Genomic DNA, 22,177 nt, shown 5'->3' on the forward strand with positions numbered 1-22,177 from the left:
CCCCTACGTAGCTAATCAGCGCAATCAGTGTTTTATTTCCCCTCCAATCAATGTTAAACATACAGTTAAAATAAACAAAAATGCAGAACAGCTGTCTGCAAACTCCCCTCCCCGCAGGAAGCAGATAGTTCCACCCAGAGGGCCATGACTGGAGTGGTGAAAGGGACGCAGTCTGCCAGCAGGGGGCGCCCTCACAGCTTCTTCACTGTGCTTTCAATGTACGACTCCAGCACAAAGATGGTCTCGTCGACTTGATTCTCGCTGGCGTCGATCCTGTGATTTTACGGACAAGGGGAGGGAGAGCGTCACAGGCCGAGCAGCGTGTGTCAATGCCGCCTTGTGCTTAGCGGGAGCCTCCCAGGCGAGCAGTGCAAAGCTAGTTACTAACAGTCATGCGTTAATTCACAGCCCCGGGCAGTGGGGAAGTAGCGTTGTCCCTGTTGTTAATATGGGGAACCTGAGGCAGAAGGAGAATGCAGCTTGCCCAAGAATAGAACCAGGAGTCCTGATTCCCAGCCCCCACCCTGCTCTGATTACACTCCTGTCCTGTCCTGTCCTCTCCCAAAGCCAGGTGTAGCCCCCAGGAATCCTGATTCCCCATCCCCTAGACCAGCCGGCCCAACCCTCGCCATGGCTCCGCTCACTTGTTGACGTTGCGTTTGAGGTTCTCCAGCTGCTGGCGCTCCGGGGCTGTGATCATCTCCTCGATCTCCTGCAGCTGCACCTCCTCGGCGCCCGTGGCCTGCATGGATGCTAGGATGGCCTCCACCCGCTGAGACTTCTCCAGCAAGCGCCTGGGGGGCGAGGCAGACAGCGTTCACTGAGCGCCGGCGAGACGCTGAAGCCCGTTCCCATCACTCAGGTTTGGGCTGACCGCGTTACTCACAAGGGGCCAGATCCAATCTCGGATCCAGGCAGGTTCCCTCCTGCCTTCAAAATCCATGTGTCTCCCCCACTACCTCGCCCCACTGTCCTCCTCAATAACATCTCCTCCTTCGCCCTCCCCTTGCCCATTACCCCAGGGCTTGTCTTTATTCCTTTTCCCCCTGCTACACTGCAAACTCTGGGGGCAGGGGCTGCATTTGCAAAGCATCATGTGCACCAGTAATGCCCGTGGCTGTGCCAGACGCACCAGGGCCTGTCTCGGCAGGGGCTGTTTGTACTGATGCAGCTCCCAAGAGTGGCGAACTCCCCCTGCAGATCCTTGCACCCAGGGCGCTTACCTCTATTACAAAGCTGGAGTGAACCACATTGGCTGAAACCCTGACTGGGGCAGCGCGGCTCAGGGGTGTGTGTGTTTGCGTGCGCCTACCCAACATGGACGATATTTCTCCTTAACCGCCCCTCCCTGCCAAACAGTTTTCATTGCCATCCATCTGTTTATCTTTGACACTTATTGGGCACCAAGACCCAGGTGCTCAAAGCTATTTAGGTTCCTAACTCCCTATGGTAGCTAGGCACCCAACTCCCTTTGGTAAGCTCCTCTAGTTACGAAGCCCATGTCAGAGATCTAAGCTGCTTGACCCCAGCATGATGACTCGGCCCAGGAGCTTTCGGCCTGCTTAGCGCCACTCACTTGTTCTCCTTGGTTTCGTACTGTCGCCTTTCAATCAGGTTGGCCACGCTCTAGGGAATGGAAAGAGAGGAACAAGAAGCAGGGTTTTGGGGGAGGGATACAAAGAAACGACGCCATCTGATTGTGTGCTTTAATCTCAGCCAAGAGGGGGAGTGTGGGCGGGAATACTGGGCCCCACCACTGGCTCCCCCCAAGCCTGCCGATAGGTCCTCTGCGCCATGAGCCGCGAAGATGGGCAAAATCGGGGTGGGGGATGGATTTTATGCATATGCTCCCTGCTCCGGCTCTGGTCTCTCTGCAGCTAATTCTTGCGCCATTTACAGGGCCTGGTGTGGAAATCCACCTCACTCCTTGCTACCTTCACGTGCCATTGCTGGGGACGGTGTTAAAGGTAACAGATGCATCTGAGAGGGTTTATCACCCACCCCGAGTATGAGCCTCTACCATCCTGTGGGACGTGCAGCCTTGTGCTCTGAGCCCCTCTCATAAGCTAAGCAGGGTCAGGCTAGGTCTATCCTCGGATGACAGCCTTCCACAGCAAACAAAGACCAAGCAGGGAGTGATGACTGCATGCCTCCTTCTGAACTGGCCCTGGACGCAATGGCCAAGCGCAGCAGCAGAGGGCACTGTGCTGCGAGCGGTTTCCTCTGTCAGCTGAGATCCGCTCTCTGTGGTCACTAAAGATCCCATCATGCTTTCTCCAGTCACCAGGGCACTACCATCACCAGCCTCCTGGCCAGGTGTGAACTTGCCGAGTGACATTCTGCCTCCCTACAGTTCTCTCTGCCGGTTCAATGGAATGCTGGACTTTCCATTTCCTGTCCTCAGTGCCTGTGCAGGGCAGCTGCGCACGATCAACCCAATCAAGGGGGCTGTATTTCAGTGGCTGAATGATCCCCGTGTCACTTTTCCCATCCGTCGGTAAATCGATAAGGGATGAAAGGGGCCAGGATGGTCAGCCCAGTGACTCTCTGCACCTGGGAATGTTGCTCTCCATATTGCAGAGTCCCCAACGACACAACTGCTGTTGTGGTGACGCGGAATCAGAGAGAGGGAATAAACCGAAGGAGTCCAAGGGGTGCGAAGGACACAGTGTGATTTGCATGAGCATCAGTGTCAGTTGGATGGCCAGGGAATTATCGGGTACCTTATAACACCGGTGCAGCAGCATCCGTGCAGAGGACAGAGTGTTCACTGTGTACAGATAGAACGTCCTGGAGGGGGCATGGTCCGGAGTCTTTGGAATCTCCTGTTTGCATGCAGGAAGGAAGATTGTAATATATGTGTGACCTCCCCAGAGGGCTGTATCTGTCTGTTCTCTCTGTGTGCTCCTTTCTAGCTTCCCCCAGGGACCCAGCGATCATCATTCTTTGCAAAGAGAGAGAGAGGGCGCGTGGGATAGTGGTGTGATCCTGACCGCTTACATCCCTAGCACAGCACCACCAATAACTCGCCATGTGATCCTGGGAAAGTCACTGCACCTTTCCAGGCCTCGGCTCCCCCAGCGGCAAAATGCAGGGAAGGGCATTTGCTGGTGACAGCCTGAGGACCAGTGCTTGGAAACTGTCCAGTGACACATATTTCCAGTTACTATTCTTTGTTAGTAAACCAGGGACGAGCAGGGGGATCCAATAGCTAGGGGAGAACAACTGAGATCACAAAACACTTTACAGATATTAATGCAATCAGCTTTCCACTCCCCTGGGAGACAGGTTAACACTGGATCCGTTGTCCAGGTCTATGAAAATGGAGGCAGAGAGAGATGAATGACCTAGTAGTTCTGATTCCTTTGTTCTAATGCTAGGCAACACTCCCTCCCAGAGTTGGGAATGGAAACTAAGATACCACCCCACTGCTCTAACCACTAGACAACGCTCCCACCCCGCAGCTCAGCATGGAAACCGAGAGTTCTGACTCCCAGCTCCCTGCTCTGATGGGGATGCAACCCAGGATTCCCAGTCCCCTGCTCTAACCACCTTCCTTCATCTGCATTCATCTTTATGTTCTGTATGCCCTGTTTGTGACACACTCTGCTCACCTCTGGGTGACAGCATGAATAGAAACTCTCACCTGTAGGGACACAAAGTTCTCCGATAGCATTTTATACAGCATGTCCTTTGCCTCCTTGGCAGGAATCATGGCAAAATCTTCCACTTGTTTCTGTTCCAAATGCTTCTTCCGCAGAAGCAGCCTGAATATCCTTGCGCAACGGGAACCAAATCTAGATGGGGGAGGAACAAACCAACTAACATACAACTCTGGGGAAGAACATCAAAACCTAGACCCGCTGCACAGGAACATCAGAGAATTGAGAAGGTTCCTACATTAACACTTCAGAAGAGAAAAAGCATCTTGTGTGTGTTGAAGATGGAATGAAATCCTGATTTCAGAGCCACAGGCCCAAACCAGATCAGACCACTGGTCCTTTGAGTCTGGTACCCGGTCTCTAGACCAGTAACTGATGCTTTAGAAATACATGCATGAAAATGAAATGTGTCTGAGAGTTAATCATGCAGATGTCACTAAATTTTCACTCAGCAGTGTTTATTTCCCTATTCATGAAATCCAGGCTAGCTAAAGAGGGAACAGGCTGCCCAGCAGAGACTGGAGAATCTCATCATAACTAATGTCACCTTCCTATCTGGTACCACCCAGGAAGCCTCGAAACCATGAATACTTTCAACATACAGCTGGATAATGTGGGGCCTGATCCTGAGATAGATCAGTCACTAAAATTGATGGGAATTGGGAGGGAGCTTAGCACCTCTCAGGATTGGATCCTTCCTTCCTCTCTCCCTCTTCAACGAAAGGACGGAGATTGCGGGTGAAAAAGGTGCAGCTCTGCTGTTTGAGGACTGTTGTAGCTCTGTGGGATATGGACAGACCAGGTGGGTGAGGTAATCTCTTTTACTGGACCAGCAAATATTGGTATGGCCTCACCCACCTTCTCTCTCTCTCATATGTATGCCTTGGGCAGAGTAACAAGGGGGCTAACAAGCTACATTCAAACAGTTGCTTTACCTCTCCTGTACGATGGATTCCAATGTAGCTGTTGCCAAAGTCGCGAGGGCCTTGTGGAGATCTGGGCAGTGCATGTCAAGGTACCACACATGAATTACCAAGGATCTCACAAGGTTCGGTAAGCCCCGGGACCAGCAGTAAACTGCCCATAGTAGATTTCTCAGTAAAGGATACTGATGACATACATGCCCCCGCCACTGTCCCCGGATTTACCAACAAACTCCAGCTACAAGGAAATAAAAGGGTTAAATGTATACAAAGACTATTACAATTTTGATATAAATTGAATACCATTGGGGGCAGAATGTAAGTTTCTTTAAAAAAATAAATCCCCAACCTTAATGGTTAGAGGATGTTTCCAAAGCCGCATTTCCACCTTTGTTCTCACGATGTTTAAACGTTAATGGGAAACTGTTTTTCTTTAAACTTTCCTGCTTCCACCTGCAGTCATTCTGACCTAGGGCAGGAGAACCCCAAGATGAAACGGACTAGAAACAGAGGGTAAAACGGACTAGTGCCTGTTTTCACTGTCCACGCTGAGTGAGGTGAAGAAACCAAAGCCCTGATCGTACCAACACTTAAGCAAGTGAACAGCTTTGCTTATGCAGAAAATACCACTCACTTTAATGGGGCCCACTCACGTGGAGAGGACTGCATGATTGAGGCCCTAAATCAGAACTGGACCAAAGGTGGAAATCTTGTTCAAAACCAAACTACACATAATGCATTTCTTACCGGGTCATCGGCTAGCAAAGTGAGATACTGATCCAGAATTTGTTTCACAATGTTGTATCCTGTTGGAAGAGATCTGAATATCTGTGGAATAAAAGAACACCCAGAAAATACCTTCTATTCGCATTTGAGATGATAAAAATAAACTACTTAATTCATTTGGATCTCAGAGTGCTTTACAAACATGTTCACATTGATCTTCAGAGCCCTGCTGCAAGGTAACATTTTTATCTCCATTTTACAGAAGGAGAAGTTGCAGCACACAGAGGTGAAGTAACTTGCCTGAGGTCACACAGTGAGTCAGCAACAGAGCCAGTCATAAATTCATAGATTCCAAGGCCAAAAGAAGTCACTGTGATCCTCTAGTCTGACTGCCGTATAACACGGCACAGAGATTCTGGAAATAATGCCTCTTTGAACTACAGCAGATCATTTAGAAAAACACCCAATCTTGATTTAAAAGCTGCCAGTGATGGAGAATCTGTCACAACCCTTGGTGAGCTGTTCTAATGATGAATTACCCTCACTGTTAAAATTGTACACCTGATTTCCATCCTGAAATTGTCTAGCTTCCAGCCATTGGATCTTGTTAGATCTTTGTCTGCTAGATTGAAGGGACCATTATCAAATTTCTGTTCCCCATGTAGGTGCTTGTAGACCATGATCAAGTCACCCCTTCACCTTCTCTTTGTTAGACTCAAGCTCAATGCATTTAGTTTATCACTATCCAGCATCTTTCTCACCCTTTAGACATTCTTGTGACTCTTCTCTGAACTCTCGCCAATTTCACAGCATCCTCCCTGAAGTAGGAATACCAGAACTGGATGTAGTATTCCAACAGATCACATTAGTGCCAAATACAGAGGTAAACAACCTCTCTACTCCTACTTAAGATTCCCCTGTATAGGTAGCCAAAGATCGCGTTAGACCTTTTGGCCACAGCGTTGCATTGGGAGTTCACAGTCATTTATCCACCCTGAGCTCCAAATCTTTTTCAGAGTCTCGGCTTCTCAGGAGAGAGTCCCCCTCCTGTAAGTATGACCTACTTTCTTGTTCCTAGATGCATAACTTTACAGTTACAACCCAGGAGTCCTCCTCTCACCACTAGACAACCCTTCCACAGTCTGGATATGAGGCTGGGCAAACACCAGGAGAGAGTGGGCGACGCTCTGACGCTCATGACCAAACCTTGAAGTCTAAAATGAGTGTTCAGCTGGGTTCCTGTGCCACTCAATAATACAATGTCTGTAGCTTGTTCTGTGTCTGTATAGCACCTGGCACCAAGGGGTCCTGGTCGAGGACAGGGGCTGCTAGCTGCTGCCACAATGCATATACATAATACCAAAGAAATATAGTTATCCGTGTCCGATTTCTATAGAGTGCCCCAAATACTGCAGAAACTTACCTCATTGGAAGACAGTGGCTGCGTATAAGGCGCATTGGAAGATGTAGTAATTTCACTCATTCTCAGCATAGTCCGCACTATTTCACTGCTGGTCTATTTAAAAAGGAAGGAAACAGCCTTTAGGCCTTGACAGAATCTCTGTTCACATGATGAAAGAAGAATCTCCCCCCCCCCCCCCCGGTCAAGAACTGGGGTGCTCCAAATTCAGAAATCAGCCTCCAGTAAGATCTAGGTTGCATTAGCCTCCTTCCACTCATCTTAGGCTGGTTACATGCCCCATTGAACTGCCAGCAAGACCATTCTAGTGCAGGAGAAGGGAAAGATGCTCTGGGAGAGCAACATATGGGCTTAGCAGCATGGATAACCAGCTTGTAGGATTTGATATACTGGAGCAGGCAGCTGGTGCATTTAAGGCAAAACTCCCATTGAATAAAACGGGAAGCAGCCCTCGGTCCAATTCCTGTCTGCAGCAGCAACCAATGCCTGATATTTCAGAAGACGGTGAAATATTCCTTCCTGACCCTTGCAGCCATCAGCTAGTACCCTGAAGTTTGAGATTTGAAGCTTTTAACATGTAACTGCCAAGGTTGCAAGCACCAAATTCCCCACTCCTGCTACCTGGAGTAACTCCGCTGAGGAAGTTCCCGATTACTTCTGCATACCTGGTCCATCCTGTTGGCCACTGCGCTGACTATGGCTTGGTCTCGGAAGTGCTGGTGGAACCGATCGATGTTGGCTTGCCAATAAATGCCGTCATCGGGCGGGGGCTGAGGAGAAATGGGGAAGAGGGAGAAGGAAACGCTGAGGCTGGTTTATTGGTTGCAGAGCCAGATGCTCGTCTGAGGAATGAGCACCGTCAGCAGGGCAAATTCTGAGGGGTGCTGAGCACCTGCCACGTACCCTGGAGCTTGTTGGAAGCTGCAGGTGTCTAGAATCTCAGAAGAGTTGGACCAACGTGAATCGAACCAAGAAGGGGAGGTTACACAGTGGATGACAGGCAGACTGTCCACACCAAACAGCCCCCTGAACAAAGGCTGTACAGTAGCCTCATTCCCCCTAGGGTAAGCACTAGGGACCCACTGGTCCCTACTGGTTTTCACTGGCTATAAACCCAAAGGTCAGATAGTGGAATAAAGGACTGCTAAGCCCTCCAGTACCACAGAGATCATGGCTGGCCTGAATGCAAGCCAAGGAGCAGCAGCGGGTTAGCAATACCTCTTTGCTGTCTGCATCTTGTTTCTGCCTTTTTGCCTTGTGTTCACCGTTATCTTCATCGTCAAATGATCTGCTCCTTTTCCCTTTCCCTGCGGGCCAAAGACAGATTTTCCTCTGAATACCAGCACGGCAGTCTTGTGTTCAGGTTGGAAAGCTCCCAAAGCACCTTTGCTGATTACACAGAGATCACCCCGAGCATTTGGTGTCACCCACCCACATTCTAAATGCAATCTACCCAAGGAGATTCTGACAGCTCTCACCTATGAGATTCAGGTTGGGGACCACGTACATGTCCTTCTCATTAACTGCCAAAGTGGGCGCAGGAGGTGGTGGTGCATCCGAAGTCTCGGTAGTTTCAGGGGCCATTGGGCATCTCTGAATGAAGTGCGTGTCCGCTAGGCGCACAAATGTATTGGAGACTTCGCCATAGTCCATGGTTTTCCCATCTGGGCAAAAGGATACCAAGGAGAACAGAATCTATCATGATCCCAAACTCCAGCTGCTCCTGCACCCATGTGGGATCAGGCCGCATTGTTGTCTTTAAGAGCCGTAGAAGCAGGGCTGCGCAAGAGAAGGCTTGGTATTTGATCTGCATTTATCACCTTCCACCCACTTGCTCCAGCTGACTTCAGACCTTGGTCCAAATCTGCAAAGGTGACGAGTGATTTTGGGTGTCTCAGTTTCTAGGTGGCAACTAGAGACCCCTTAAAGGGGCCTGAGATGGGCCAAGCAGGTCTTTTTAATGTGTCACAACTTGGGCACCCAAAATCACTAGTCATCTTGAAAAATCTTAACCAGTCTTTCTCCCCAGTTCTCCACCACGCTAGTAGCATGGGTCTGCTCTCTGTCCCTTTGCAGATCTCACAACTGCTGGTGCAAGAACCTTCTCCTATGCTTCTGCTACACCTGAAACATTTCCTGTATATTTCTGCTCCACTCCCCACATATAGCAGGGGCCTCTCTCAGCCTGTCTCTTTGCCACTGTCCACAGGAGAGTCTTTCTGGCAGCTCTTAGCAAATTCCTGAATCTCTGTCTCATTTCAAATCTCACCAGATAACGCAGGTTGTCTCTGATGCCTCTTAAGTTCTCTCATTATCATCATTTATTATTATTTATATTCCAGCAGCACATGAGATCAGGGCCCCATTGCACTGGGCACTGTATGTAGTGAGAATCTCTGCCCTCAGGAGCTTACAATCTAAACTCACGCTGCTCTCCCCTCTCTTCCCGTTTAACTCAACATTTGTTGGGACACAGCTTGTACACCAGAGGCTATAAAGCTCCATTGGATTATATAGCATTGGTGTCTTTTAATCAAGTGGAGCCGCTAATATAGTTCAGTGAACAACTATGACTTGCTGGCCAGTTGAGGTTTTTCCCTTTCTTCCCAGGTATTTAAGGCCTCCCACATTTCTCTTAAGAGAAAGGTGCAGTGGAAACACAAAGATTTCCACCTCTTTGTAGGCCACGAATCAATGGGAATAGTTAAATGAGCAGAGCAAACTTAGGTCTGTTGGAGGGACAGATACAGAGGTAAGGGAAAAACAGATTCAATGACTAATACATGTGTTTTCCATTTTAGTCCATGTGTGTAAAATTCAGCCTTGAGATGAGAAATATGCAGGTAACCAGCACTTACACTCTTTGGAATCTACATAGCACTTGTCATTTGGATAAGTGTTGTTACTCCCATTTTACAGATGGGGAAACTGAGGCACAACGAGGGACAGTGACTCCCTCCAGGTCATATTGTGAACCAATGGTAGAGCAGAGAATGCATTCCCAGATCTCCTACCATGCTGTCTCTACACTTGTCTACTGATAGAAAGATAGGGTAAAAGAGACATCGATATAAATCATAGTCAAATGGTCCAAGCACAGGAGCCAGTTCTGTACCCAGCTCTTATAGTGACTCATTGTTTGATCTTAGGCAGTCCCCTCCTCTCCCTGTGCCTCAGTTTCCCCTTCTATAGAATGTGGGTGATGATACTGACCTCTCTCCTGGAGGTGCTTGGGAGTGTCAGTGTTCTGTACAGCCCCTTGAGGATGCTCCATATGGACCTGACCTAAAGCCCACTGACATCAATGGAACGATTCCCATTTACTTCAATGGACTTTGGATCGGGCTCTATGTCCAGAGCCCTCTTCTTCTGCACAGATCCTGGGAGCCATCCAATCCCCTTTCGCTGCGTACAGAACCCAGCCACTCTGGTAGCATGAAGTATCCCCAGACCTTGCCAGACAGATGATAAGGTGCTGCAGCAAAAGGTTTCCGCTCTATTTCTCAGCTGTCTCCACACCGCTTTGGCTCACCCTCCATAGTTTCCGTCAGCCTGTCTGCAACCTTCCGCACCACAGCACTCATGGTCATTTTGCCATTCAGCAGCAGCTCCTCCACAATCAGCTCGCCCATATCGCTGTAGAGGGTCTTGGCAGTGTAGATGTAACGTGGATACCGGAGGATCCTCAGCACCCGACTACACGGAGCTTCGTACTCCACAAAGCCTCGCTTCTGCAGCTGGTAGGTCACTAGGTTGTGTTGAATGAGGACACAGAGAGCTTTCTTAACCTGCACATGCCAGAGAAAGGAACGAGCCACGTACTTGGAAACTTAGCATAGTTTATATGGCGGAAATCGACCATCATGCTTCAGGGCTGATCACCTCTGGGATTAGGAAGGGCATGCCCCTCCTCTTATGTGTTTAGGTGCTTTATCTCCATCCATATGGTCACACGTTCCCCAATTAGCACTGATAATTAACAACCTAAGATAAAGCTACTGAGCGTTCACCAGATCATCTTTATTGTGGGAGAGGTGAGGGTGACGTTTGAAATTCCCCAGGGCCTCCGGCTATCATAGAACTAAGAGATGGAAAAACCTACAAGATCTCCTCCTACTCGAGGCAGGGCCTGAGAATCTCGACTGTAGTCCTGACTTGCTCTGTGAGTTTGGGCCACTAAGTCTCATCTCCTTATTCTCCAGATGCTGCACTAACTTCAGAGAACTCCATCTTTTGTCCTCTCCACCCCTTATAAAACTAAATTTTTTAATTTTAGTTTTAAACACCCTCCTTCCCTTTGCCCTTCTGTGGAGAGGTAAGAGCTCAGAACCTTTTCTGTTAAAGCCGATTGCAATTTGTACTATTAAAGAAACTGATTTGGTTTTAAGGAGACATGTTCAAATTCTGATTTACCTTTTGCAAACACTTTTAGAATAACAGAATCCTTCAAAAGCACCAGAAATGGTGACTGACAAGTTGTAATGAGTGAATAATAGTTTAGTCAGCTATGTGATCCAAAGGAGACTAACTCCTAGAGTATTCCAGACATACCTGATCCAGCGACATCCCTGTGTCGTTGGCAATCACTCTCAGCGGCTGGCTGCCTGTCTTGATAAGATGAGTCCCTATCTTTTCCACGATCTCACCAAAATGTTCTTGCAGCAGGAGGGAACAGAGTTTAATTTCTGCCTGAGTCATCTTGCCGGCAAATTAAAATACTAGAAGAATATGGGGAAAAGCATTTATGTTATTAAAGTTATCAGGTGAGACAGGTGAGTGCAGGAGATTTGCTGATTAGATACAAAGATTTTCACCTCTCGAGTCACCTGTTTGAATTGGCCTAGATCAGTGGAGACTAAAAGCTGTTACCAATTCATGCCTGAAATGAATCTGGTGGGTTTGTGGCTAAGCCTATATCAAAACTGCCATCACAGCCAGCCCCCTTGTTGGCAAACGGGGCAGGCAGGCCTGCCCTCCAAGGACTGAATGAGCCATGGAAACTAAACACATAGTATCCCCTGAGATGATCCCTCCAGGGCAGGGTGGGCTGTGTGGAAAGCTTGCCTTGTCCTTTTCTACTGCTGCATCTGTTCTGCAGATAATCCACCTCTAGGGCTGCCAGTCGGGCACTCCATTCATTTCAAAATTAAGAGCCACAACAATGTCTGCCATGCAGGCAGCACTATAGGAGCTAAAGAATCCTTACGGGATGCTTCAGGAGAGATGCATAATGGGGGGCCTAATGGAACTGAAATGTTGATAAGGAATTTTATATGGAAACAAAGGACTGAAAGGCAGGAGAAGATAGCTCAGCAAATAGCCTTTTTCAGCTCGGAGGAGGGCTCCTCCAAACGACCTTCATATAAGTGCTAGGTCTACACAGTCTAATTGACTGTGACAGGCGCGATACACCCTGAGCCAAGGTGGCAGTAGTGCACAACTAACATCCAGGTGAATTGTCAGCCAACAGAACCCACAGGGACAGAGGCTTGGTGTCAGAAGAAATGTTATATGAGTGAAGGTTGGGTGGCCAGATGGTCAGAGCAGAGTGCAGCCTAGGAGTCAGGATGCCTGAGTTCAACTTTCAGCTCTTGGACAGTGGCATGGATGAGTAATCATAGCACTGAACTAGGAGCCAGGACTCCTGGGTTCTGTTCCCAGCTGTGGGAACTATAATGATCTTAGCATGGGAAGGTAGTGTGGATAGGTGATCACAGCAGGGGACTGGGGGCCAGGACTCCTGGGTTCTGCTCCCAGCCCTGGGAAGGGAGAGCAGCTGAGCGATCACAGCAGGGGACTGGGGGCCAGGACTCCTGGGTTCTGCTCCCAGCCCTGGGAAGGGAGAGCGGCCGAGCGATCACAGCAGGGGACTGGGGGCCAGGACTCCTGGGTTCTGTTCCCAGCCCTGGGAAGGGAGAGCGGCCGAGCGATCACAGCAGGGGACTGGGGGCCAGGACTCCTGGGTTCTGTTCCCAGCTCTGGGAAGGGAGAGCGGCCGAGCGATCACAGCAGGGGACTGGGGGCCAGGACTCCTGGGTTCTGTTCCTGTCCAGCTGCCTCCAAAGTTCGATGCCCCCTGGCCAGGGAGACTCGCCCCCCCCCGGATGCCTTGGGGACCCCACACCCCGATGCCCTCACTCACCTGGGGCCTCAGCCTGGGCTGTCTGGGGGAGCGGGTCTCCTAGGCCCCTGCAGCAACCATAGCAACTGCGTCCCCTTCAACTTCCGGCTCACCGCCGATTACTTCCGGTCACTTCCAATCGCTCCCATCCCCCCTCGGCGGCTGCAGCCGGGGCCATGGGGGGCGCCGGGAGTCAGGGCTCTCGAGACTCTATCCCTTGTCCGCTGGAGAGCGCGGCTATAACGGGGCCGCTCTACGCGCACCCCTGCTAGTCTCGGTGGTCAGGCTGGGGCGCTAAAGCGCAGGCCATCGGCGGAATTTGCGGGGCGACGCTCTATCCTCGCCCGAGTCTCTCTGGCCGCGCGGAGGACTCAGCACGCGGAAGAAACGAGGGGGCCGCTCTACCCTGCAGTCCTCTCGTCTCGCTAGCCTAGCGGAGGACTGTGTCTCCCGGCCCCCGCCGGCGGAGCACAAAGGAGAGGCGGAAGTGGGCGGCTAGAGGGACCTGCCTGCCGCTCTATCCGCGCGGGCCCTAGTCTCGGCGCTCCCCCAAGGAGGACTGACGGCAGGCAGGGAGCCGGGGGAGGGGGAGAGAGAAGATGGCGGAGGCCTCGGCAGCGGCCGTCGTGTCCCAGCATCGCTTCTTCTGCCACAGCTGCAAGGGGGAGGTCAGCCCCAAGCTGCCGGTAAGGGGCGGGGCCAGGGGGCGTGAACCCCCAGATCCGCCGCCGGAGGGGCCTGGGCGGGAACCCAGCAGCCCCCCCATGAAAAGGGGGGGTAAACCCCGGTCCTCTCCCCCTGGGGGGGGAAGGAGCTGGCGGGAGGGGGGGTTAAATCCCACCAACCCCGGCCCTGAAAGGGGGGGGTTAAATCCCAATCCCCGCCCCCAAGGGAGGCTAGCGGGAAGGGGGGTTAAACCCCCTTTCTCCTCCCCCCGGTGGTGGTGGTGGTGGTGGTGGTGGTGGGGGGGGGTTAAACTCCAGCAGCTTCCCCAGCGAGAGGGGGTTAAACATCAAACCCTTGTCCTCAGGGATCGAGGGGGCCCAGGCAGGAGGGGCTGAAACCCCAGCCCCCCACGTGAGAAAGGGGAGAGGGTTAAACCCCAACGTATTCCCCGAAAAGGGGGGTAGGCCTGAGGGTTAAGCCCAGCTTGGGGGATAGGCTCCTTCTCCTGCCGGGGGGGACGGACAAAAGGAAGGTGGGGGTTAAACCCCAGCACATCTCTTGGGGGGTGGGAGGGGGGAGGTTGAGGGCCCCCTCTAATCTCCACACCATAGAACTGGAAGGGGAGGTGTTCAGCCCTCCATTGTCCTCCAAAGAGGTGAAGGTGCAAGGGGCTAACCCCACATCCTCTCCTTTAGTATTGGAGAGGCTAAACCCCAAGCTTCCCTGATCGGAGGGGCCACTCAGGTTGGGGAGGGGGGTGTGGCGGGCGGGGGCTAATCCCAACCATCCCCATGGAGAGAGGGGGGGGTTCCCTTTGGGAACACAGGGAAGGTTAAGCCCCACTGAGAGTGGAGGTAAACCCCAGTTCACCCTTCACAGGGTCCCCAGGTCTTCTCGAAAGCAAGGACACCCATTCTCCCTACTCTAGAGAGAGAACCCCTGGGGGACAGAGGCAGGGACCCAGTGGCACAGAATCCTAGGACAGGAAGGGACCTCTAGAGGTTATCTAGTCCAGTCCCCTGCATGGAGGGAGGTCTCCCAATTCTCACAGTGAGAAGGGCAAATTTCAGTTCCCCAGCCAGAGGATCAGTAGGGTCCCAAGTAAGGGAACGTCTCCCTCATGCCCTAGGGAAATGGTTCTCCTTTTGAGCACCCTTTCTGGGTGAGTGTAAAATAGTCCTGTGTCTCTTTGGGGTTGAAGTTGTATGCAGTGTAGTGGGGGGCTGAGTCACAGCTAACCCCAAGCAGTTCTGCCATAGAGTGGAGGGGTCTGGACGAGTCTAGTCTGTGGTCTCTCCATTTAGCTCCAAAATGGTTAGACTCAAAGGGTGTCCTTGTTGTGCTGCTGATGTTCTAGTGACGTTATAGGCCGTATCTCGGTGAGCCTCCTGTCTTGGGAGGTGTCGTTGGGGAGCAGAAGGCTATTTGAGGAGAGGAACAGGCAATGTAGCTTGACCAGATCAGACCAGGCACATAATACTGTTTTTTGCCCGATATATGGGAATATCTGGATATTCTTTGCTAAAGGGGTGCCCCCCAGGCACCACCTCTGTGCCCAAGTTTCCCCACCTGTAAAATTAGGATAATACCTACCTACCTTCTGAGAGAGCAAGTTTAGGAAGATTGTGAGGCTCTTAAAGTTTGTGATGCGCCTTAAGGTTTTCAGACGAAAGAAGCTAATGAAGAGCAGGCTGCTGCAGCAAAATCTCAATGATCTGGACCCTGAAACAGGATGATGTCCTCCAGTTCCTGGGAATTTCGTAACTGGGGGGCACCCTTCAGTTATCCAGACTGATTCAGCGTCCCTCTGACATTTAGGTAAACGAGGGAGTGCTGTGCTATTCTTCCCCTCTGCACAGTGAAGGGAGGTAAGAGGGGGGCCTCAAGGAATTTTTTTACTTTAAAAATCATTCATACATGGCATGAATGATGATCCCGAAGATTTCTCTAGCTTACGTCACAGGTAGCTCACGCCTCTGCAATTGCATATAGTCCTGTTGAGACTTAGCTTGTCCATCCAAAATGCAAATTGATCATGTATCTCTCTGCTTCCAAACCCACCCTATGTCCCCTCAAGTGTAGCTAGTAGCCCTGCCTTCTGGTATTTTCTCTCTCCCTCTCCCAAATCGTGTTCAGCTCCCTCTTTAGACTACTTGCCTCTGTTGCTGACTTACGCAGTTTTCCCTCCAATGTTTCAACTGTCCTTTGTTGTAAAGAAATGCTGCTCTAAATTGCTCACGACCAAGTCTCTTCCGTAACGGATTCAGGATTTCCTGATGCCATTAGTGCATTTTTTGGTATTGGAACTAAAACTCCAGGCCTAGAACGTCAATGCATTTACGTGTCACGTTGTTGTTTGACTAGTCACCGTGTAATACCCACGAAAGCTTATGCCCAAATAAATCTGTTAGCTTTTAAGGTGCTACCGGACTCCTTGTCATCTTAGCATTGGTTCCCTTTTTTCTTTTGCCCTGATGTTGTATATATCTATCAGCATTCCTACCCAGGCCCCTTTATTTCTAAATCAGAGTCTTCAGTTTTGCTCTGCCTGGGCATTATTGCTCCTGGACTCTTTGTAAGGCTAATGGTTTGACCTGGATTTTATTATTATAATTAGTAGCACCCAGAACCCTAATTGGGATCAGGGTTGCAGTGTGCTGGGAACCTGTCATCTCCCCCTCTATGGGCACAGTGTTGTGCTCTTGAAGGTTTTCTGTCTTCCACCCCGCGGGTGTCTGCATTTCAGGTATTCCTGAGGATGATACAAACTCTAGAAATGTGAGGATATTATTACCCATACTTTATAAATAATATGTTCAGGACTTGTACCTGCCAAACCAGTAAATCGTTTCACCTTTTCAACCTCTCCACTACAGGGGTGACAACCTCTTTATCTCCCCCTGTTCCGGTGACGCACCTAACCTGATGTGAACCTACTTGAGTTAGGGGCCACCCCTCTTTCAGTCAGTTTCTCAAGCAAGGGATCTCTCGACAGAGTCCCAGGCAGCCACTAAGGCCCTGACCTGCCTTGTCATGTCATATTTCTGGAGTAAGACTCTTACACTCTTCTGAATGCCAGTCATCATGAATCAGCCTATGTTTTGCAATCTCTGGTTGAGGCAAACTTTCCTTAAGGAGCATGAAACTGGGAGGATAACTCCTTAGTTCTAATGATGCTGTGACACTGATTCCCTTTGTGGCCTTGGGCAAGTCACTTCCTTTCTTCATGCCTCAGTCTCTCCATCTGTAAAATGTGGCAAACATTGGTTTCATGGGGTGATGGGTTACTGTTTGTAAAGGGCTACATTAGGACTTGCTTTCAGATCTCTGAATTATCCAGTAGAAGTTCATGGACCTGTTTATCTCCAGATAGGGTGAGATAGCTCAAACCAGTGACTTGGGCCTGGTCTACACCCAAAACTTAGGTCGACCTAGCTGCTTCACTCAGGGCTGTAAAAAGTGTCATGCCTTGAGCACCGTGGTTAGGTTGACCTAAGCCCCGGTGTAGAAGCAGCTGGGTCGACAGAAAGATTTTCCCTTTGACTTAGCTACTACGTCTTGTAGATTACCTGCTTCGATGGAAACCCCCCTTCCATTGCTGTAATCTATGCTACCCTGCTACAGTGACCCAGCTGCAACATTCTAGGTGCGCTGCTGTAGCGCAGACGTGGCCTAAGGCTGAGAGCTAAAGACTGAGAGTCAAGACTTCTGTTTCCAGCTCTGCCAGTAACTTTCTCTGTGAGACCTCAGGCAAGTAACGTCTCTCTGCCAGTTTCCCCTTGTAAAATGGGAAGGTTTTGTCCTGCTTTGGTGTGATTCTTAGATTAGGATAACATCATCTTAAAATAAAAATGATATCTTTTGAGAGAGATCCTGAGATTGCTTACATAGCGGGGCAAGGAGGTAATCCTTTATACCAGGAGTAACACTGCTCATCACACAGGATTGAAAAGTGTGAGGCCATCGCCTCGTTTTGAAGCAAGTGTACAACTTCCATCAGTGTTTATTGCTTGGACAGGCCCTGGGTAAATCTCCCAGAATGCCAGTGGGAAAACAGATTTCGATGCCATGCTGATTTTCAATGTAGTTGTGAATTGTTCTCTATTTAGCAGCAGGGTTCTTGTGATCAACTGTATATAAAAAATATTTAAAATCCACTATTCCCTTCTCTGCCTCCTTCACCAAAAAAGAGAGGGAGAAAGGTAAGCAATCCTTGAAACAAACCACATTTATACATGGCTGGAGCTGTGCTCCTCCCAGGGTGTCACGTGAAGGCTGGCTGTTCACTGACAGGCACAGAAAGAGTTAACTGGGATGTTGGATCTCAGTAGTAATGTTTCCATAGCTTCTGTAGCATAACTGCTGTGCAAGTCACCATTGGCTGAAGGTGGCCTGGTTTCATTTGGAGGGGGGTAGAATAAACCATGTTCCTTGGCTGCCATTTCAAATCACGCTTTCTGCTGAATGCTGCAGGTGCAAGTCAGGTTGCAGCTGCAGCCCAGCGGATACATTTTTATTTTAAGGTAAAGGGATAACTCATCTTGATTAAACACAGCACAAGAGAGAAATCAGGAAGGCTTTTCAGAATTCCAAGTTAAATATCTGCAGTGAAGCGAACTGCTGCCATATGCTTTTTAAAAAATGTTCTTCCCCCAATGGCCCATGTTACAATGAATCTGCAACTTGCCCCTCTCTCAGGTCTTCTGTGATCCTGATCAGTTAATGTCGTCAAAAATCTCATGGCCCTTTTTGTCAGGGATAGGTGGCTGACCCTGGCATCTTGATCATTCCCCAGTTGTAGTCGGAAGATATCAAATCTCTGCAGTTTCATTTATGTTGGGGGGGAGTGAGAAGGGGGGGAGAGCTTTCTTTCACTTAACATTTCTCCTTGTAAAGCACTTTGAACTCATCCAAATTACGCTAAAGGTTACTGCTAACTTCCCATCCTGAACTGTTGTTTTGGGTTGCAGTGCACTGTTAAACAGCTGTCACATGGCACCATGGCATTGTCTGCATTTTAGTGGTGGATTAAATCATCTTGGTGTATTAGTTCTTTTAGTGCTGAGAATATGATCAGCACTGCGCAATTCAAATACACAGAGCAGTCGGTATAAAATGTTGGCCTCATCGATACTACCTCTATAATCAAGTCAAGGGTATAATATGATTGCCCCTTGTATTGGTGACAACACAGTTAAAATGTGTAGTGAGGATAGAATCTGCATCCCTATAAGTCCTTGTATTTGGGTAAAATCCTTGTGAAGACAAGGCAGTCTGTAGTTTTCACACAAGTTAGCAGGCGAAGTTAGACTTATGAGGGAGCCTGGGGTTTATCTTGACTTGCTAACTCATATGAAAACTGCAAACTGTCTTGTCTTCATTAGGATTTTGCCTCATAATAGCTAACTTGAGTTATGATCACACCCTTTTTCCTATTGAAGACCTACCTCAGCTGGGCTAAAACAGTGGAGCGTCCAAGGGTTTAGCTTTGTAACAGGAATGGAGTCAGATCTTGTGTCCCCTGATTCAGCTTTGTTGGTGGGGCAGTACTCTCTTTTGGGGACTGAAAGATGCTGAAGGAAAGTAAGCTTGTTACCCCTCTTCACATCAGAATTGTAAAGTAGGAAAATGTACTTTTTCAGACTTCCCCAAAACTGGCTTCCAATGTTGTCGTCAAAGTAGATTTTAATTCCGCAGCCTGGAATCCCAGTGTGCAGTTAAAATAAACTTTTGAAATGTTTTCCATGTTAAACCTGGCTTCTTATCATATGAAAGAATGAACCTTTTTTACTATATGCAGTACATCAAAGTTATAAGGTAAATGCTCTAAGCAAGAGAGGGATAAGTCCTATCTAATCTCATCCATGTCAGATATAGGAATAAACTGGTTGATTCTCTTTAAAAATTCTGTGACCCATATGCCTTAAATGAATACAGTCTGCCCTGCGTTGGTTGGCGATAGCTTTGTGTAGGGAACCCTTTTCTAGTGGATACCTGAGAGGAATAAACTTAGAGGAAAAAGACTCACAAGCTGCTCAACTTAGTCCATCATGAACTGGCATCTTCCTTTTGAGCTGGACTCTCTTGGCAGGTTTTTCTTTCTGGTTCTAATGTGTTTTTTCTTTCAGAAGAATGCCTGTAGTAAAGGCTATGCTGAATGAGAGGCATCTGTACCATTTCTGCTGTGTTTCAGAGTAACAGCCGTGTTAGTCTGTATTCGCAAAAAGAAAAGGAGGACTTGTGGCACCTTAGAGACTAACCAATTTATTTGAGCATGAGCTTTCGTGAGCTACAGCTCACTTCATCGGATGCATACCGTGGAAACTGCAGTAGACTTTATATACACACAGAGATCATGAAACAATACCTCCTCCCACCCCACTGTCCTGCTGGTAATAGCTTATCTAAAGTGATCATCAAGTTGGGCCATTTCCAGCACAAATCCAGGTTTTCTCACCCTCCACCCCCCCCACACACAAACTCACTCTCCTGCTGGTAATAGCCCATCCAAAGTGACAACTCTCTACACAATGTGCATGATAATCAAGATGGGCCATGTCCAGCACAAATCCAGGCTCTCAACCCCCCCCCCCCCTTTTTTCCCGGGGACGGACGGACGGACACACACACACACACACTCTCCTGCTGGCAATAGCTCATCCAAACTGACCACTCTCCAAGTTTAAATCCAAGTTTAACCAGAACGTCTGGGGGGTGGGGGTAGGAAAAAACAAGGGGAAATAGGCTACCTTGCATAATGACTTAGCCACTCCCAGTCTCTATTTAAGCCTAAATTAATAGTATCCAATTTGCAAATGAATTCCAATTCAGCAGTTTCTCGCTGGAGTCTGGATTTGAAGTTTTTTTGTTTTAAGATAGCGACCTTCATGTCTGTGATTGCGTGACCAGAGAGATTGAAGTGTTCTCCGACTGGTTTATGAATGTTATAATTCTTGACCTCTGATTTGTGTCCATTTATTCTTTTACGTAGAGACTGTCCAGTTTGACCAATGTACATGGCAGAGGGGCATTGCTGGCACATGATGGCATATATCACATTGGTGGATGTGCAGGTGAACGAGCCTCTGATAGTGTGGCTGATGTTATTAGGCCCTGTGATGGTGTCCCCTGAATAGATATGTGGGCACAGTTGGCAACGGGCTTTGTTGCAAGGATGAGTTCCTGGGTTAGTAGTTCTGTTATGTGGTATGTGGTTGTTTGGTGAGTATTTGCTTCAGGTTGCGGGGCTGTCTGTAGGCAAGGACTGGCCTGTCTCCCAAGATTTGTGAGAGTGTTGGGTCATCCTTTAGGATAGGTTGTAGATCCTTAATAATGCGTTGGAGGGGTTTTAGTTGGGGGCTGAAGGTGACGGCTAGTGGCGTTCTGTTATTTTCTTTGTTAGGCCTGTCCTGTAGTAGGTAACTTCTGGGAACTCTTCTGGCTCTATCAATCTGTTTCTTCACTTCCGCAGGTGGGTATTGTAGTTGTAAGAAAGCTTGACAGAGATCTTGTAGGTGTTTGTCTCTGTCTGAGGGGTTGGAGCAAGTGCGGTTGTATCGCAGAGCTTGGCTGTAGACGATGGATCGTGTGGTGTGGTCAGGGTGAAAGCTGGAGGCATGTAGGTAGGAATAGCGGTCAGTAGGTTTCCGGTGTAGGGTGGTATTTATGTGACCATCGTTTATTAGCATTGTAGTGTCCAGGAAGTGGATCTCTTGTGTTGACTGGACCAGGCTGAGGTTGATGGTGGGATGGAAGTTGTTGAAATCATGGTGGAATTCCTCAAGGGCTTCTTTTCCATGGGTCCAGATGATGAAGATGTCATCAATATAGCGCAAGTAGAGTGGGGGCTTTAGGGGACGAGAGCTGAGGAAGCGTTGTTCTAAATCAGCCATAAAAATGTTGGCATACTGTGGGGCCATGCGGGTACCCAAAGCAGTGCCGCTGATCTGAAGGTATACATTGTCCCCAAATGTAAAATAGTTATGGGTAAGGACAAAGTCACAAAGTTCAGCCACCAGGTTTGCCGTGACATTATCGGGGATAGTGTTCTTGACGGCTTGTAGTCCATCTTTGTGTGGAATGTTGGTGTAGAGGGCTTCTACATCCATAGTGGCCAGGATGGTGTTATCAGGAAGATCACCAATCCGCACAGACACACCCCTGGAATCCCGACCTGGGATATTCTATCTACTACCCAAGATCCATAAACCTGGAAATCCTGAGCGCCCTGACAGCAGGATTGTCTGGCTATGTAGACTCCCTCCTCAGGCCCTACGCTACCAGCACGCCCAGCTACCTTCGAGACACCACTGACTTCCTGAGAAAACTTCAATCCATCGGTGATCTTCCTGATAACGCTTCCTCAGCTCTCGTCCCCTAAAGCCCCCACTCTACTTGCGCTATATTGATGACATCTTCATCATCTGGACCCATGGAAAAGAAGCCCTTGAGGAATTCCACCATGATTTCAACAACTTCCATCCCACCATCAACCTCAGCCTGGTCCAGTCAACACAAGAGATCCACTTCCTGGACACTACAATGCTAATAAACGATGGTCACATAAATACCACCCTACACCGGAAACCTACTGACCGCTATTCCTACCTACATGCCTCCAGCTTTCACCCTGACCACACCACACGATCCATCGTCTACA

General features: G+C 49.1%; 2 protein-coding genes across 3 annotated transcripts in view; one reads left to right on the forward strand and one right to left on the reverse strand.

Annotated features, from left to right (window-relative positions):
* Positions 1–15: 15 nt before the first annotated feature.
* On the reverse strand, positions 16–13,072 carry POLR3C (RNA polymerase III subunit C). 2 transcript variants are annotated; one of them, XM_048828642.2, is made up of 15 exons: positions 12,874–13,072; positions 11,283–11,449; positions 10,264–10,519; positions 8,210–8,395; positions 7,950–8,038; positions 7,397–7,501; positions 6,735–6,827; positions 5,333–5,413; positions 4,772–4,823; positions 4,598–4,658; positions 3,647–3,797; positions 2,724–2,825; positions 1,577–1,626; positions 645–794; positions 16–273 (listed from the first exon to the last, which is right to left on the reverse strand). In XM_048828642.2, the coding sequence occupies exons 2-15, from the start codon at positions 11,427–11,429 to the stop codon at positions 192–194; spliced, it is 1,605 nt and encodes a 534-aa protein (XP_048684599.1). In that variant the 5' UTR covers positions 11,430–11,449; positions 12,874–13,072; the 3' UTR covers positions 16–191. The 2 variants fall into 2 exon arrangements, with proteins under 2 accessions (XP_048684599.1, XP_048684600.1); XM_048828643.2 differs by lacking the exon at positions 12,874–13,072 and having other exon boundaries at positions 10,264–10,479; positions 11,283–11,421.
* Positions 13,073–13,315: 243 nt separating this feature from the next.
* Positions 13,316–22,177, forward strand: part of RNF115 (ring finger protein 115) — a 52,832-nt gene continuing 43,970 nt past the window's right edge. Inside the window, exon 1 of the mRNA XM_048828647.2 lies at positions 13,316–13,538. Within this exon, the coding sequence (XP_048684604.1) occupies positions 13,452–13,538 (87 nt within the window). The 5' untranslated portion in view covers positions 13,316–13,451. The remainder of the gene's footprint in view (positions 13,539–22,177) is intronic.

This window comes from Caretta caretta, chromosome 24 (assembly GCF_965140235.1).
Source record: "Caretta caretta isolate rCarCar2 chromosome 24, rCarCar1.hap1, whole genome shotgun sequence".
Classification (NCBI taxonomy): Eukaryota; Metazoa; Chordata; order Testudines; family Cheloniidae; genus Caretta; species Caretta caretta.